The sequence below is a fragment of the Marmota monax genome, unplaced genomic scaffold (genome assembly GCF_021218885.2).
Source record: "Marmota monax isolate L192 unplaced genomic scaffold, Marmota_monax_Labrador192_F-V1.1 WCK01_AAM20220418_F8-fsc00061, whole genome shotgun sequence".
Taxonomy (NCBI): Eukaryota; Metazoa; Chordata; class Mammalia; order Rodentia; family Sciuridae; genus Marmota; species Marmota monax.
In genome coordinates this window covers 16,399,139-16,415,707 of record NW_026695230.1, presented here as the reverse complement: position 1 = coordinate 16,415,707, position 16,569 = coordinate 16,399,139, and the positions used below count along the sequence as shown (strand labels likewise).

At 40.9% G+C, this 16,569-nt stretch overlaps 1 protein-coding gene and 1 non-coding gene across 6 annotated transcripts in view; one reads left to right on the top strand and one right to left on the bottom strand.

Annotated features, from left to right (window-relative positions):
• The window catches only part of Dennd5a (DENN domain containing 5A), an 88,247-nt gene extending 72,815 nt beyond the window's left edge, over positions 1-15,432 (bottom strand). For 2 of the 5 annotated variants that reach the window (XM_046438365.2, XM_046438366.2), the window contains exon 1: positions 15,279-15,431. In XM_046438365.2, the coding sequence (XP_046294321.1) occupies positions 15,279-15,393 (115 nt within the window). In that variant the 5' untranslated portion in view covers positions 15,394-15,431. Of the gene's footprint in view, positions 1-1,725; positions 1,748-15,278 lie in introns of those variants that run through there. The other 3 variants (XM_058576932.1, XM_058576930.1, XM_058576931.1) reach the window with 3 other exon arrangements.
• LOC124088667 (small nucleolar RNA U13) lies at positions 9,535-9,640 on the top strand. The gene has a single exon (XR_006850426.1). It is a non-coding gene; the product is annotated as a small nucleolar RNA U13 (small nucleolar RNA).
• Positions 15,433-16,569: the final 1,137 nt, after the last annotated feature.

The window sequence follows — 16,569 nt, the reverse complement described above, 5'->3', positions numbered from 1 at the left end:
TCTGAATACCATACTTCTGTCCAAATGGGATGTTTCAATATTGCCAAAACATGCCCATGGTTCCCTGCTAACCCATCTTCTACCCATCCCCATTCATATCTTCCTGGTCCAAGAGGCAATAAGAAACCAATCATTGCTGATAAGCAATGATTTCATCAATCAGAACTCAGTAATAAAATCTCTATTTAAAAATTAGCTGGGTGCAGCTTGGGAGGCTGAGACAGGAGAATTGCAAGTTCAAAGCCAGCCTCAGCAAAAAAAAAAAAAAAAAAAAAAAAGCGAGGAGCTAAGCAACTCAGTGAGACCCTGTCTCTAAATAAAATACAAAGTGGGGATGGGGATGAGTGCCTCTGAGTTCAATCCCTGGTACAAAAAAAAAAAAAAAATCAAGAAGATTCAAATAGCCTCTGGGCTGGTAAATACACTGAGGTTCAGGGAGGGCACAGAGAGTGCAGAGTCTCTACACACACACACACACCCATACCTTGCCCTTTGCATCTCTCTTCTATTTGGCTGTTACTGACTAGTATCCTTTATAATAAATGGGTAATAGTAAAGCATTTTCCTGAATACTGTGAGCCATTCAAGCAAATTATCAAACCTGAGGAAGGGGTGTGGAAATCCCTGTTAGATACCCAGTTGTTGAGAAGCATACATGGCAATCTGGAACTTCTGATTGGCACCTGAAATGGAAAGAAGTTTTCTTCTGGGACTGAGCCCTTAGCCTGTGGGATCTGCACAAACTCCAGGTAGTTGGTGTCAAAAACTGAATTAAACTGTTGAACATCCAGTTGGAATCCAGAGAGTTAAAGAACTGGTTGATTGCGGGGTAGGCAGGAGGAGGTAGTGTATACCTTTAGTGTTAGAAGTGTCATATGTAGAAAGGCATAAAAGAGCCCTGGGTTCAATCCCTGGTACCAAAATATATATATGAACCTCTTTTCTATAAATCTATTTCCTCACCTATACCATGGAGAAATCAATACCTACCCTCATCAAAACTATTGAGAAGACTGAGTTAACATATATAAAGCAGCCAAAGCAGTGGCACATACCCATAATCCCAGCAGCTCAGGAGGCTGAGGCAAGAGGATAGCAAGTTCAAAATCAGCCTTAGGCAACTTAGCAAGACCCTGTCTCAAAACAAAATATAAAAAAAGATCTGGGATGTGGCTTAGTTGTTAAGCACCCATGGGTTCAATTCCCAATACATACATACATACATATATATATATACATATATATATACATATATATATATAATATATATGTATATATAAAAATATATAAGTGTATGTGCAAGTAAAGTATATGGAACATAGAACACAATAGATATTTAACAAATATTAGCTCCTTTCTTCCCCAAAGGACTGTCATATGTACAAGAGTTGCCTCCAAACCTTTAGCCCTAAAAAATGAGACACAGAAATGCCTTGAAAGTTCCTAAATATGTCCCAAAAAAGAAGTCTCTACTGCATAAAAGTGGCAATATAAATATCCACTTTACAGAATGTATACCTGTGAGCCCAGGAAAATATAGCTATCTCAAGAAACCTGGTGTGACCTGAATCTAAATTTTAAACCACAGTTTATAAGGGACCATCCAGAAGCCTCTTCTTCCCTACAGAATACAAGGAGATTAAAGAATCTGGGTGCCTCCTATTAACTTACCCTCAATAGCAAAAGAGAGGGCTGGGGATGTGGCTCAAGCGGTAGCAGGCTCACCTGGCATGCGTGCGGCCCAGGTTCAATCCTCAGCACCACATACAAAGATGTTGTGTCCGCCAAATACTAAAAAATAAATATTAAAATTCTCTCTCTCTCCCCCTCTCTCTCACTCTCTCTTAAAAAAAAATAGCAAAAGAGAAAGTTTCCTTTCTCTTAAACCCTTTTATAGCAATAATTTTTTTCTTACAGAGTTTTCTAACCACTAAAATCTTACAAATTGGTACTATATCAAAGCACAAAGACTAGCATTTGTTTTACAAAATGTGCATTAAAAGCACTGTATTGGTCATATCAAAGCCTTGTTGTACTTCAGGCCCAGCTGTGAGCAATGGAAATGTTTCTCTTTCACTCAGTAGAAAGCTGAAAAATAGCCAAAAGAAAGAAAGAAAAAGAATGGGGGAGCTTTTTTTCAGCAAGTACAGAGTAGTGTTACAGCATAGTATTTAGAAGGGTTAGCTCTGGGATTACACATCTAAATGTGAAAGGTAAAACAATAAACCCTTTAGAAGAAAACACAGAACATCTTCATGACCTTGCAGTAGCAAAGATACAAAATGCACTACACTAGAGAGAAAAGCGATAAATATTACAATTCAAAACTTGCCTAGCATGTGTGAGGCACTTGGTTCAATTCTCAGCACCACATATAAGTAAGTAAAATAAAGGTCCATTGACAACCAAAAAATACATTTAAAAAAAAAGAGTGAATTCTAGCAGATCTGAATTTGAATCCCAATCTTTCCTCACATTAGCTGTGTAACCTTAGGCAAGTTACTTAACTGTGCTATACCTCAGTTTTCTTATCTATAAAATGAGAATAATAGAATCTCCCTCATGTAGCTGCTAACAAGCTCAAATGAGATAATGTATGTAGTACTATTATCCTATCATAATTTCCCATCGGTGTCAAAATTATAAAGGAATTTAAATGATAAAAATAAAAAATGTTAGTAATAGTGACAGTTTAACAGATACCATGTACCAGACACTGTTCCAAACCACTTAGTGTATTGATTCATTTAATCCTTACAAGAACTCTGAAGAGATGGGTTCTATTTCCACTTTAAAGATCAAGAAACTAAAAAGGAAAGGAGATTACCCAAGGTCACACAAATAGTTAAAGGAAGACACTGGGAGCAGTGGTGCATGCCTGTAATCCCAGCAACTCAAAGGCTGAGGCAGGAGGATCACAAGTTCAAGACCAGCTTTGGAAACTTAGTGAGACCCTAAGGGATGTGGCTCAGAGATATACTGCCCCTGAGTTCTATCAGGAGAGAAGAATAGATGGAGGGAAGAAAGGAGGGAGAGAGATAAAATAAGGAAGGAAAGATGGAAGGGATGGGTTTTAAACCCAGGTAACCTCTAGGTTACACTATCTCCATTATCATCCTAGTAAGGAACTTCTACTTTAAAGGGGAAAAACATAAATAATCACAAATCTTCACTTCTTTGTACAGCTTCACATTTTATCATGAAAAAAAAAAATCCAGTCACCTAAAAATTAAGGAACCCCAAATTCAAGACTCAGCTCTGGCACTAACAAGCTGAGAACTTGGACAAGTTACTCAGAACTCTCCCAGCTATACTTTCTTCCTCTGTAATATAAGAGGTTTGAAAATTCTAACTTACTCTTGCTTATCATCTGTAGGGCCTAACTTGCCTACTTTAAAAGAATACAGTATAAATTCTAGGCTTAGAAATGATAGTGACTGCTGATAAGAATAAAAACAGTATCTGACCTTTTCTAACATTTCTATGGATGTTAATGAAATGCTTTTTATTTTAGATAATAATGTTCTACCCTAGCAGCAATTTGATTTCTTATCTGAGTTGCATGGCTTCTTTCAAATAAATTATATCTAAATCATTTTTATCTACCCTAAAATCTTGTGACATCTCTGAATACCAAGTATAGTAACCATAACAGCATTGGTAGTATTGGGCTCCTTTCTCTTTAACCATTCTTTCTGTAGACTGTCCCCTTTTATTCATCTATATTTCTTGACCACAAAGAAATTCAAGACAACCCTTTAGGCCCTCTGTAATTGGTTAAATGGTAGCTCCCAAAATGTATGACAATATCCTAATTCCCAGAACCAGTCAATCTATCTTATTTGGGGAAAGGCTCATATAGACATAATCAAAGACCCTGAGATGAGATCATCCTGGATTAGTTGGGTAGACTTAAAATTCAATGTCAAGAATTCTATAAGAAAGACACAAAGAAGAGAAAACACATACAAAGCAAAGAGGAATGTGAAGACAGAGACAAAGACTGAATTAGGGTGGTCAGAGGTGAAAGAATGGCAAAAGCCACCAAAAGCTTAAAAAGGGGAAGAAATTATTCTCCCCAAGAGCCACTGAGGGACTGTGGCTTTCTGATACCTTGAATTTTAACTTTTGGCCTCTGGAATAGTGATAAAATAAATTACCATATTGTTTTAAAATACCCAGTTTGTAAAATAAACAAGTTAATTAATTAAATAAAAAGATACCCAGTTTTGGTAATTTGACATGGAAGCCCATAGGAAACTAAATTACCCTCTAAGTCACATTCATTTATCCTCCCCACTTTTATAATATTCACCAACTTTCTTTTTTTTTTTTTTTAATAAGCACTCTACTGACTAAGCTATATTCTCAGCCCTGATCTGTAATCTTTTTTTTTAATATTTTATTTACATTTTAGTTTTCGGCAGACACAACATCTTTGTTTGTATGTGGTGCTGAGGATCGAACCCGGGCCGCACCCATGCCAGGGGAGCGCGCTACTGCTTGAGCCACATCCCCAGCCCCTCACCAACTTTCCTAAGCACAAATAATCAACTGATGAACCCAACCTAATTTTAACCTCACTTCTTAGTATATATCCACACAGGTGTGCAAATAAAAACTGATACATAAATGTTCACAGAAGTTCTATTCAATAATAGCCAGAAAGGTGAAACAACCCAAAGTCCATCAGTAGATGAATGAATAAACAAAATATGATATATTCATGCAATGGAATAATACTCTGTCATAAAAAGGAATGAATTACTGGGGCTGGGGTTGTGACTCAGCGGTAGAGCACTCGCCTCGCACATGCAGGGCCCTGGGTTCGATTCTCAGCACCACATAAAAATAAATAAATGAAAAAGAGGCATGGTGTCCAACTACAACTAAAAAATAAAATGTATATTTAAAAAAAGGAATGAATTACTGACACATTCTGTAACAAGGGTGAACCCTTAAAATATATTATGTAAGAGAAGCCAAACACAAAAAGGTCACATCTTGCATGATTCCATTTGTACAAAATATCCATGATGTGTAAATTTACACAGACAGAAAGCGAAATCAGTACTTGCCACACGCTTGGGAAAACAGGTAATGTGAAGCTACTGTTTAGTGGGTGGGGTGATGAAATGTCTTAGAACTACATAAGGTTGATGAACTACACAACACTGTAATACCAAGTATAACTGAATTATACATTTTAAACTGGTTAAAAATTGCAGATGCTATGTGTATTTTACATAAAAGGAAAGAAAATGACATGATGATACTCCTGATCTTGAGAAAAAAAAAAAATCACATCCTGGGTTGGGATATAGCTCAATTGGTAGAGTGCTTGCCTCACATGCACAAGGCCCTGGGTTCAATCCCAATGCACCACACACAAAAAAAAAAAAAGAAAGAAAAAGAAAAGAAACAAATCCTTTGACAGTCCTAAAAGTTAATTTTAATGTTTTATAACAAAAGCACAAGTAATCTGCTATAACTTGGGGTTATCTACTTACTGTCCTATAAACCATGGCCTGTGATTATTATATCTAAGTCATTTCTCTTCTTTTTAATCTTTATTTTTGGTACCAGGGATTGAATCCACAGGTACTTAATCACTGAGCCACATCCTCAACCCTTTATATATTTTATTTAGAGACAGGGTCTCACTAAATTGCTTAGGGCCTTGCTAAATTGCTGAGGCTGGCTTTTTTTTTTTTTTTAAGTTTCAGGTGGACACAATATCTTTATTTTACATTTATGTGGTACTGAGGATCGAACTCAGTGCCTCGTGCATGCTAGGCGAGCACCCTACCTACCACAGAGCCACAACCCCAGCCCCCTAAGGCTGGCTTTGAACTCACAATCCTCCTGCCTTGGCCTCCCAAATTGCTGGGATTTCAGGCTTGAGCTACTACGCCTGGCTTCTCTTCTGTCTAAATGCCTTTAGAAATCCTAAAATGCCAGGCACAGTGACACACGCCAGTAATCCCAGCAACTTGGGAGTCTGAGACAGTAGGGTCACAAGTTCAAGACCAGCCTCAGCAAGTTAGTGAGACCCTAAGCAACTTCAAGACACCCTATCTCAAAATAAAAATTAAAAATAAAAAGGGCTGGATATGTACTTCAGTGGTAAAACACTGGGCTCAATCACCACCAACAAAAAACAAAACAAAATTCCACAAGTTTCTTGGTTGCTTCTCATATCCTTTCACTACGAAGAATATGGCTTATTGAAAGTCACAGACTCCAAACTACAATCACAAAAAAATGTGAACTACAAAACTATACTGAGAGCCAGGCTCGGTGGCCCATGCCTGTAATCCCAGCAGCTCCGGAGGCTGAAGCCAGAAGGATTTCGAATTCAAAATTAGCCTCAGTAAAAAAGCGAGGCACTGAACAACTCCGTGAGACCCTGTCTCTAAATAAAATACAAAATAGGGCTCAGGATGTGACTCAGTGGTTGAGTGCCCCTGAGTTCAATCCCCTATACCCCTCCCAAAATAAAACTATACTGAGGAATTTTTTAGGTTAGCAGATGCAAATCTTTTTTTTTTAATCAAAGAAACATACCTCAGGCAAAAAGCATTAAACATCCTAAAACTACCACAAAAAAATAAGAGAGAAGAAAAAACAACAATCAACCTTAATTACATTTCAAAAAAATAAGTGGCCTGACATCATTATACAAAGTACATGTATGAAGACTTGAATTGGGTGTCAACATACTTTATACACAGAGATACAAAAATTGTGATATATATGTGTATTAAGAATTGTAGGGGCTGGGGATATGACTCAAGCGGTAGCACGCTCGCCTAGCATGCGTGCGGCCCGGGTTCGATCCTCAGCACCACATACAAACAAAGATGTTGTGTCCACCGAAAACTAAAAAATAAATATTTAAAAAATTCTCTCTCTCTCTCTCTCCTTAAAAAAAAAAAAAAAAAGAATTGTAATGCAAAAAAAAAAAAAAACAACAACAAAGTACATGTATAAAGGCATAAATTGACGTGAACATACTTTATATACAGATATGAAAAATTGTGCCCTATATGTGTAATAAGAATTATATTGCTTTTCATTGCTGTCATGTAGGTTAAAAATAAATAAATAAATGGGGGGTATCCAATAAATAAATAAATAAATAAGTGGCCTATCTTTTCTACTGCAAAATGTACTGGGGATTGAACCACTAAGAAGCCACTCCATTCCAAGCCACATCACAACACACTCAAGATGCAATAATTAAGCCATTGCTTCAGTTTCCCTATACCTATAAGAAAAAAAAAATTTTAATTACAAAAATCACATCAATAGATCAATAGTGAGCAGACAGAAGACTTGAATTCTAACTGTTCCAACTTGCTAGGTGATACTGGATAAAAAAAAAAAAAAATTTTAAAAGAGAGAGAATTTTTTAATATTTATTTTTCAGTTTTCAGTGGACACAACATCTTTATTTTATTTTATATGGTGCTGAGGATCGAACCCAGCGCCCTGCGCACGCCAGGCAAGCGTGTTACCGCTTGAGCCACATCCCTAGCCTGAAAAAAAATTTTCAATATATATTTTTTAGTTTTAGATGGACACAACACCTTTATTTTGTTTATTTATTTTTGTGTGGTGCTGAGGATTGAATCTAGTGCCTCACACATGCTAGGCGAATGCTCTATCACTGAGCCACCACCCCAGCCTCAATTGGGCTGAAAAAATTAAAATGGATTTAAAAGTATACTAAGAAGCCAGGCACAGTGGCACACACCTGTAATCCCAGTGGCTTGGGAGGCTGAGGCAGGAAGATCGAAAGTTCAAAGCCAGCCTCAGCAACCTCAAAGCACTGAGCAGCTCAGTGAGACCCTGTCTCTAAATAAAATTCAAAATAGGGCTGGTATGTGGCTCAGTGGTTGAGTGACCCCGAGTTCAATCTCCAGTACCCAAAAAAAAAAAAAAAAAAAGCATGTATATATATATATATATGTGTGTATATATAAAATATATATATATACACCTTAAAAAATTTTAAGGTCATCTACAAAGATTAATCATTATCATCTGCCAAAAGCAACTAGACTATCTCTGATATCTAGCTCTGACATTTTTGATTCTGTGACCAATATAAATGAATGCACATGCATACCGTATTTTGCCAAATGAAAATACTTTAGAAATCAAGGAATCCCACACTCGCTGGGGAATGAAACTTAGCAAGAGGAATCTCCAGACTTTTTCACTGCTCAGGCATTCTCTCAGCATTCCATAGAAGCACTTTGTACTTACCCAGCTAGTTCAGTCCACACATAGACCACAGATGGCCTAGTAAAATTTGACCTGACTTATCCATCACACTAATAAACAACAATCAAGACTAACCTTTCACAAGAAGCTACAAGAGGGTTGTAGCTCAGTGGTAGAGTGCTTGCTTGGCATGTGGAGGCACTGGATTTGATTCTCAGCACTACATATAAATGAATAAAATAAAGGTCCATTGACAACTAAAAAATATTAAAAAAAAAAAAAAGCAGCAGCAGCAGCAGCTATAAGAGATCCCATGAATGGCACCCTAGCAAATATTCTAAGTATAATATTTGAGAAATGTAATAGTTGCCATCTCATCTCCTAAAGTTACATTTGATTCCCTAGGAACATACTGAAAATACCTTGAGATCTGGCACATATACTCCCTTTGGTCATTACAGGACCCTGCCACTCTCAGAACTCAGCCCTGTGGTTCTAAATACTCCAAACTGAAATCAACAATCATGGAACAACTGAAATGTAGGCATTTGACTAATATCGGCCTCACTTAATAACTTTTAAGAACTAAATCTTAAAATCTGGCAAAGGTAGGCTGTGTTTAATCACTGACTTCCAAAGAAGACACAAGCTTCTGAGAGGCAAGTCATTCTCTCACTAGATCCTATGTCACATCCAGCAGGAACCTAAAACAAATCAAGTATAGGTTCCCTAAGGTGAATGCAGGTCCCTGAGAGACCTCTAAAGTCATCTGACTGTAATTCCAATCCAAGGACAATAAAATAGGAATTGAGCCAGGCCAAGGCCAAGTACACCTTCCACCACACTTGGCCAAAAAAATAAGTTTATAAAAGGATATAGGCCTGGAAAAGGGTGTACCAAAGGAGGCCTTAAGCAAAGCAAACTTTATTTTTAACCTAGGAAGGAAGGAAGGGCTAAAGAGAGTCTTAAGAATTTGGTTTAGGGCCAGAGTTGTGGCTCAGTGGTTGAGCACTTGCCTAGCATGTGTGAGGCACTGAGTTCGATCCTGGCACCACATGAAAATAAACAAATAAAATAAAGGTATTGTGTCCATCTACAACTAAAAAAAATTAAAAAAAAAAAAAGAATTTGATTTAAGCACCAAACACTGTGACCAGGATTTCCTCACAAAAAGAGAGGAGCAGAGGGGCTGTAGTGTAGCTAATAAACAACAATCAGTGGTAGAGCACTTGCCTGGCATGTGTGAGGCCCTGGGTTCAATCCTCAGCACTGCATATAAATAAAAATAAAAGATCCATTTACATGATTCTTCGGTTCTTAAGTGTGATGATTGGGTATTCATGCTCTTGTGTGAGATGTGCCTCCCTCTAAACCTTGTTATGACATTGGCACATTACCCATTCTGACATGAAGGGGAAAAAAAAAAGATCCATTTACAACTAAAAAATATTTTAAGAAGAGAAAGAGAAAGAGATAGGGGAGCAGAGCCTCAGTGTCATTAAAGTAAAATCCATTTATTTTCAATGTGATCTTTCCTACCTGAGGGGAGTCAAATGGGATTCTCTTACATTCTAGGAATACAGGGTCTTTCCAAGTAAATACAGCATGTGCTTTAAACTGTCTTGGGCTACTCTATATTTCCTATGTGCTGATCTCTTCTCTTGACTTCTTCCTTGTTCTACCTTACAAAAGAAAACACAGGACTTAACTTAGGAAATCTCCCTCATTACAGCAGCCTTGACTCCTGGCAGTATCCACACATGCCTAAGGTAAAGCAGGATTTGAGTTCTACTATAGTTAGTAATCTAAGCTTCAAATTAGAGATGACCGTGAGAGAATTTGCCCAGAATTGACCAAACTGGCAAAGGAATATAAAAATTTAAATTTAGTTCATATTGAATCCCAGTTTAAAACTGGCTCATCACACTTTTCTTTCTTCCTCTTTTCTCTTTTTATTTTTTCAGTGCTGGGGATAGAACTTAGGACCTTACATATGATACCAAAGCACCCTACTATACTTAGACACGTTCAAGTCCCTTCACTAAACTTTTTACAGACACTTCATTTCCATAAAATGAGGAGAAACAGGTTTTATTTCTGGGTGGTTTTTTTGTTTGCCTGTTTGGTTGGTTGGTTTTTGGTTTTGGTAATGGGGATTGAACTCAGGGGTGCACTACTATCACCGAGCTATATCCCCAGCACTCTTTATTTTAGAGACAGTCTTGCTAAATTGCTGAAGCTGGCCTCAAACTTGTGATCCTCCTGCTTCAGTCTCTCCAATTGCTGGGATTACAGGTATGTACCACCATGACCAGCTTTTATTTCTTTTAAATAAGATATCCTGTTAGGGATGGAGGTTTAGAGATTAGAAGAAATGGGGAGTGGACTGGGGTTATAGCTTAATAGCAGAGCACTTGCCTAGCATGTGTGGGGCACTGGGTTCAATTCTTAGCACCACATACAAATAAACAAATAAAATAAAGGCATTCTGTCCATCTACAACTACAGGCTTCAAGGTCAGAGTGATTATCACTCTATCTAAAATTAACTGTAGTGATGACTAAACCACTATGAATATACTAAAAATAATTGAACTATGCTTTAAATAGGTGAATTGTATGGTATGTGAATTATATCTCAATACACTGTTTGTTTTGCCTATACATAATATAGGGGGACATACATATAAGTGACAAAGAAAATGGGGCAAAATGTGAACAGTGAATGTGGCTGAAAGATGAGACAAAGCATGGTGGCATATGCCTATAATCCCAGTACCTCAGGCTGAGGCAGGAGGATCTGAGTCTATATTTAACACAGCAATTCCCCATGCTAACTGCTGTAAATGGAGAGGAAAGAATCTTAATCCTTCCCAAAACCAAAGGAACACTAAGCATCTTTGATTTACTTGTTCTGGATATAGTCTTTAGAATTCAGAAACTGGGTGAAGTATGTAACTTACTTTGCTTGGAGAAAACAGACTCCCCAGTACCTCCCTAGAGAAACTGGGCTCAATTCACAACTTCCTGTAGTTTCACTGATAATGACATCATCACTTTGGGAGGTATAAGAAAGGCAGAGGAGAGAAAATGCACCCTGGAGAGTCTCAACTGGATGAGCCATTTGGATTGTTTGTTTTATTCCGAGATTCCCTCTGGGTAGTCCAGATTACTCTCATTTATCCATAAGAAATGAATGAAGGGGGTAAAAACAAATCCTTCAATCAGTATCTATTCTAATAAAAGCCACCTACTTATAGATGATCTTCGCATTCCATTTGTACAACCACATTTTGGAGGAGAGGGGTACTGGGAATTGAACTCAGGGGCACTCAACCATTGAGCCTCATCCCCAGCCTAATTTTGTATGTTATTTAGAGACAGGGTCTGAGTTGTTCAGCACCTTGCCATTACTAAGACTAGCTTTGAACTCCCAATCCTCCTGCCTCAGCCTCATGAGCTACTGGGATTTATAAACATGTGCCTCCACACCTGGCTGTGCAACTATATTTTAAGAAAATGCCCTGTCCTTCCCCCCACCCATTCCCACCTGCGCCACAATGGGTACTGAACCCATAGGTGCTCTACCACTGAGCTTTGTGCCCAGCACTCTTTATTTTTTGACTCAGGGTCTTGCCTCCAACTGGCAATCCTGCCTCAGCTTCCCAAATTACTGGGATTATAAGCATGCACCACCACGACTCACTGTACTCATTGGGTACGGTGCATAAAATAACCTTCTTTACACATTTATACAACTCACCCCTCTATCTTTATTCTCCCAATAAGTTTACACAAAGATATAATTTTAGCTTGTTGAAAAGCCAGTAAATTAACAAATATTCATTAAAGAGAAGAGCTGGGTGTGGTGGCACATACCTGTAATCCCTGCAGCTCTGGAGGCTAGGGGAGGAGAACTGTAAGTTCAAAGCCAGCATCAACAATTTAGTATGACCCTGTCTCAAATAAAAAGGGCTGGGAATGTAGCTCAGTGGTAAACTGCCCCTGGTTAAATCTTAGTACCCCAGACACACACACATCAAAAAAAGGGAGAAGAGAGAGAGAATAATATTTACATTCACTTTTCCCTGGCAGGGTTATCGACTTTGCCCCCAGTCACAGAAATAGTAGCACAGCAGAAATATCAGACCCCCAAACTCATGGCCTCACTAACAGTAACTTCCTAGCTTCATTCCTGTTTTACCATTTACAAACCACTATCTTCATTTTCTAAAACCAGTGTCTATACAATTTATCAGATGCTCAAAGCACAACATAATAACATTGGTTTATTTCATCTTTAAATTTCTTTTATTGAGAATAATTGTTATTTTTAGTACTTTTTTTAATATTTATTTTTTAGTTGTAGTTGGATACAATAGCATTAATTAATTTATTTTTATGTGGTGCTGAGGATCGAACCTGTGCTAGGCGAGCATTCTGCCGCTGAGCCACAACCCTAGCCCCCGTGCTACTGTTTTCTAAAGACATCCAGTCAGAGGCAGATGCAGTGGTACATGCCTGCAACTCCAGTTAGCTGAGGTAGGAGGATCCTGAATTCAAGCTGTAGGTAATCTAGGGAGACTATTAAAATTTAAAATTAAAAAAAAAAATGCTAGGGATGTAGGACATAGCTCAGTAGTAAAGCATCGCTTTTTTGGGGGAGTGGGGGGAAGACCTCCATCCAGGCCAATGAGATGCAATTTAGTATCATGAGAAGAGCACCAGACTAAGAGTTAAAAAATGACCTAGTAGGATGTAGGCCTTACTGTGCTTCCTGGGCCTCATTTCCTCTCTGAGTCGCTTCCAGCACCAATAACTTGAACTGAATTCCAACAACTATATCATCCCAAAGTCACAAAATATAAAACAAAGGAACCAAATAATCAATTGATCTGTTATAAGAATTTGAAGACCTACAAAAGTAAACTTGAGGGCTGGAGTTGCGACTCAGCGGTAGATCACTCGCCTAGCACGTGCAGGGCCCTAGGTTCAATCCTCAGCACCACACAAAAATAAAATAAAGGTATTGTGTCCAACTACAACTAAAACAAAAACATTTTTTTAAAAAATGAACTGGAATAAACAAAGCTAACCAGTTGGGTACGGTGCATATGCCTTTAATTCCAGCCACTCTGGAGGCTGAGGCAAGAGATCACAAGTCCAAGGCCAGCTTCAGCAACTTAACAAGACTTGTTTCAAAATTAAAAAATAAATAAAAGGGTTGGGGATCTAGCTCAGTGGTAGAGCACCTCTGGGTTCAATCCCTGGTAGCAATAAATAAATAATTTCATGATGTTTTTCTAGTTTCATCATTTTTTTCTCCACCTGCTATTAATCTGGGGAAACAGCTTGTTATTCACCTTGATAAATGACAAATTTATCATATTTTTAAAAGACAAATTCACTTTTGTCATTTGTGATGTGAACTTAATTTTTTTTGTCATAAAAAACACTGGAATGGAGCTGGGGATGTGGCTCAAGCGGTAGCGTGCTCGCCTGGCATGAGCGCGGTGCTGGGTTCGATCCTCAGCACCACATACAAATAAAGATATTGTGTCCGCCAAAAACTAAAAAGATAAATAAATAAATATTAAAAAATTCTCTCTTAAAAAAAAAAAAACTGGAATGATTCTGGTGGCAAGAAAAAGAAAGAAAGAAAAGAAAAGAAACTGTCCTGTTATCTCTGAAGCAAAGTAAAATTAGTCAACAAGCTGAACACTTTTCAAGAGAGAAACGTGGCAGGTGATGGTGGCCCGTGCCTAAAATCCCAGCAAGTTCAAAGCCAGCCTCAACAACTTAAGCAAGGCTCTAAGCAAATTAAGGAGTCCCTGTTTCAAAATAAAAAACAAAAGTGGGGATGGGGGGGAAATATAGTTCAGTTGGTAGAGTGCTTGCCTCGAATGCACAATGCCCTGGGTTCAATCCCCAGCACTGCCTAAAAAAAAAAAAAAAAAAAAAACTCAGTGTCACTGGTTCAGTCCCAGGTACCAAAAACAAAAACAAAAACCAAGAGAAACTCATGGCAAACTATGACATCATATGCAAGGGCCTGCGTTCAATCCCTGGTACCAAAAAAGAATGAGGGAAAAAGAAAGAAAAGTGGAAAGGAATTTCCCTCACCAAATCAGGATGATATAATTTTAAAGTAGTAACATAACAACCCCCCACCCATTAACTGAACACTTCAGACAAAAACTTTTCAACACTGTTACAATTCAAAGACTTGGATGACAATAGGGTGGAATTCACGGGGATTTTATAGTTCTGACACACTTCCCACAGTGAGTTCCAAATCTGATCAGGGCCCCTCGGCCACTCCCCTCCACCACTTCCCCCTTTGAAAGACGACTTGAGAAACAACACAGCCACCCCAAGTAGGATGACACCCTTTTATTCACAAATGATCCTGGACTCATAAAGGACATAAATTACTTTTCATAAAAAGTTATGGCCCTGGAGTACAAGCCCTTTCAAGTGCCATGGGAGTTCCCATATACTTGGTGGGCCCAAGTTCACTCCATTACTTTATGTCCCAGACTGGGCAGAATCGCAATCCGTCGGAAAACCCAGGCGGGTTATAACGGTTTTTTGAGGAACTGATGTTGTAGGCATCTTGGGAAGAGGCCAGATAAAGCCACCAAGTTTTTGTTTTGCTTTTTTTTAAGTCTGAGTGGAACTTACTTTCACTAAGACGCGGGATGCCTTCTTGCCCCCCCTCCCCAGAAGGGTATTGGAGGACAAGCCTCCCTTTATTTTACATTAAGTCACTCAACCTACACCAGTCCACACGACCCTTTCCCTCTTCCCCCTAGCGAAGTGCCCATGACGCAAAGGGCCGGAGTGGCGGTTGGGACTTCTCCCGGCTCAGGGCCCCTTATCCGGTCCCCCTCCTCCAGCTCGACGCCCCCTTCGTCCGCGCCCGCCCTGCGTCCTGTCCACCGACCCTCGCCCGGCTCCCGGGACAAAGCGGGATGGGAGAGGCTCCTCCGGGGTCCCCGGCCGCAGTCGGCGCGGGCAAACGGGCAGAGCTCTGCGCACACTCACCCGACAGCTCGTCCGGCTCCAGCCCGGTCTCGGTGTCCAGCCCGCAGATGACAAAGTAGTCGGCGAAGCGACTGGGCGCCGAGCCCCCTCCTCCGCCGCCGCCGCCGCCGCTCATGGCGCCGGGGCCGAGCCGGGCCGGGCTGTGCGGAGCGGCGCGGAGCCCCCGCACCCGGGCGCCCGCCCGCCCTCAGGCAGCCCCTCCCGCCGCCGCTGCCGCCGCCGCTGCCGCTACCGCGGCTCGGGCCGCCGCCCCCGACCCTGGCCCGGTCCCCGCGGCCGCCGCTGCCGTGACGGGGCAGAGGGGTACCGGGCCGCCCCGCGCCGCATCCTGGACGCCTTCGCTCTGCGCCGCCGCTGCCAGCCCAGAGCGCCGCGGCCCGAGCGAGCCTGGAGAAGGGCGGAAAGCGCCGGGAGAGCCCCGCCGCGGCCACCCCCTCCCGCCGCGCCTGCGCAGGCGCCGTCGGGGAGGGGGCGGGAGCCTAGCGAAAAAGATGACGTGATGTTCTTGGTTCCCCCACCGGCTGCAGCTTCCCGGGCGGTCGCCGCAGCGCGGCCGGCGGCTGCCTGGCCACCAGCAGCCGGCATCCCCGGAGACTGCGACTCCGGTTGGGAAGGCTGAGGAGGTGTGAGGAGATGGGCGCATCCCGCAGTGCCACGACCCTGGCCCATATGCCCCCACTTTCTACCCCTTAGAGGTCTGGAGATTTAGGCCGGCCCTGTCACCCGGATAGGATGGCAGGACTGAGCTCTGAAGCCCACCCAACCCTGTGACCCTAGGCCCCACACAGCGCAATCTCCCTGCCCCGTCTCCTTGGCCTTTTCCCCAGCAAAACTGAGGATGCCCCTTCTTTCGGCGGGTATCAGCACTGTCTTATATTTATCCTTAATTTACAAATACAGAAACTGAGGCTGGGGGAGGAAACAATGACTTGGCCAAGGTTACATAGAGTTTAAGAGACCAAAACGTGGACTACAATCTCGCAGTCTACTCGCTGCTCCCCACCCACAACCAGGCCTTTTCCCACGCACCAAGCTTTCCCCGCTTTCTCTCTGGGAGTCTTCAGAGGTTCCTGCCATTTGGAAGTTCTCCTTCCTCTTCAAACTGTGAGAATATTCCATGCATCCTTGAGCCAGCGAAAAGCTGATGGATAAGGAAGTCCCAATTTACCTCCTGGTCCTTGGTTTAGGACCATCTGATTTTATTTACCTCAGCTAGCAGATGTGTCTATTGGAAATGAAATCAGAGGCCAAGAAGGCACTACAGCATAGTGGTTACTAGCATAGGCTCTAG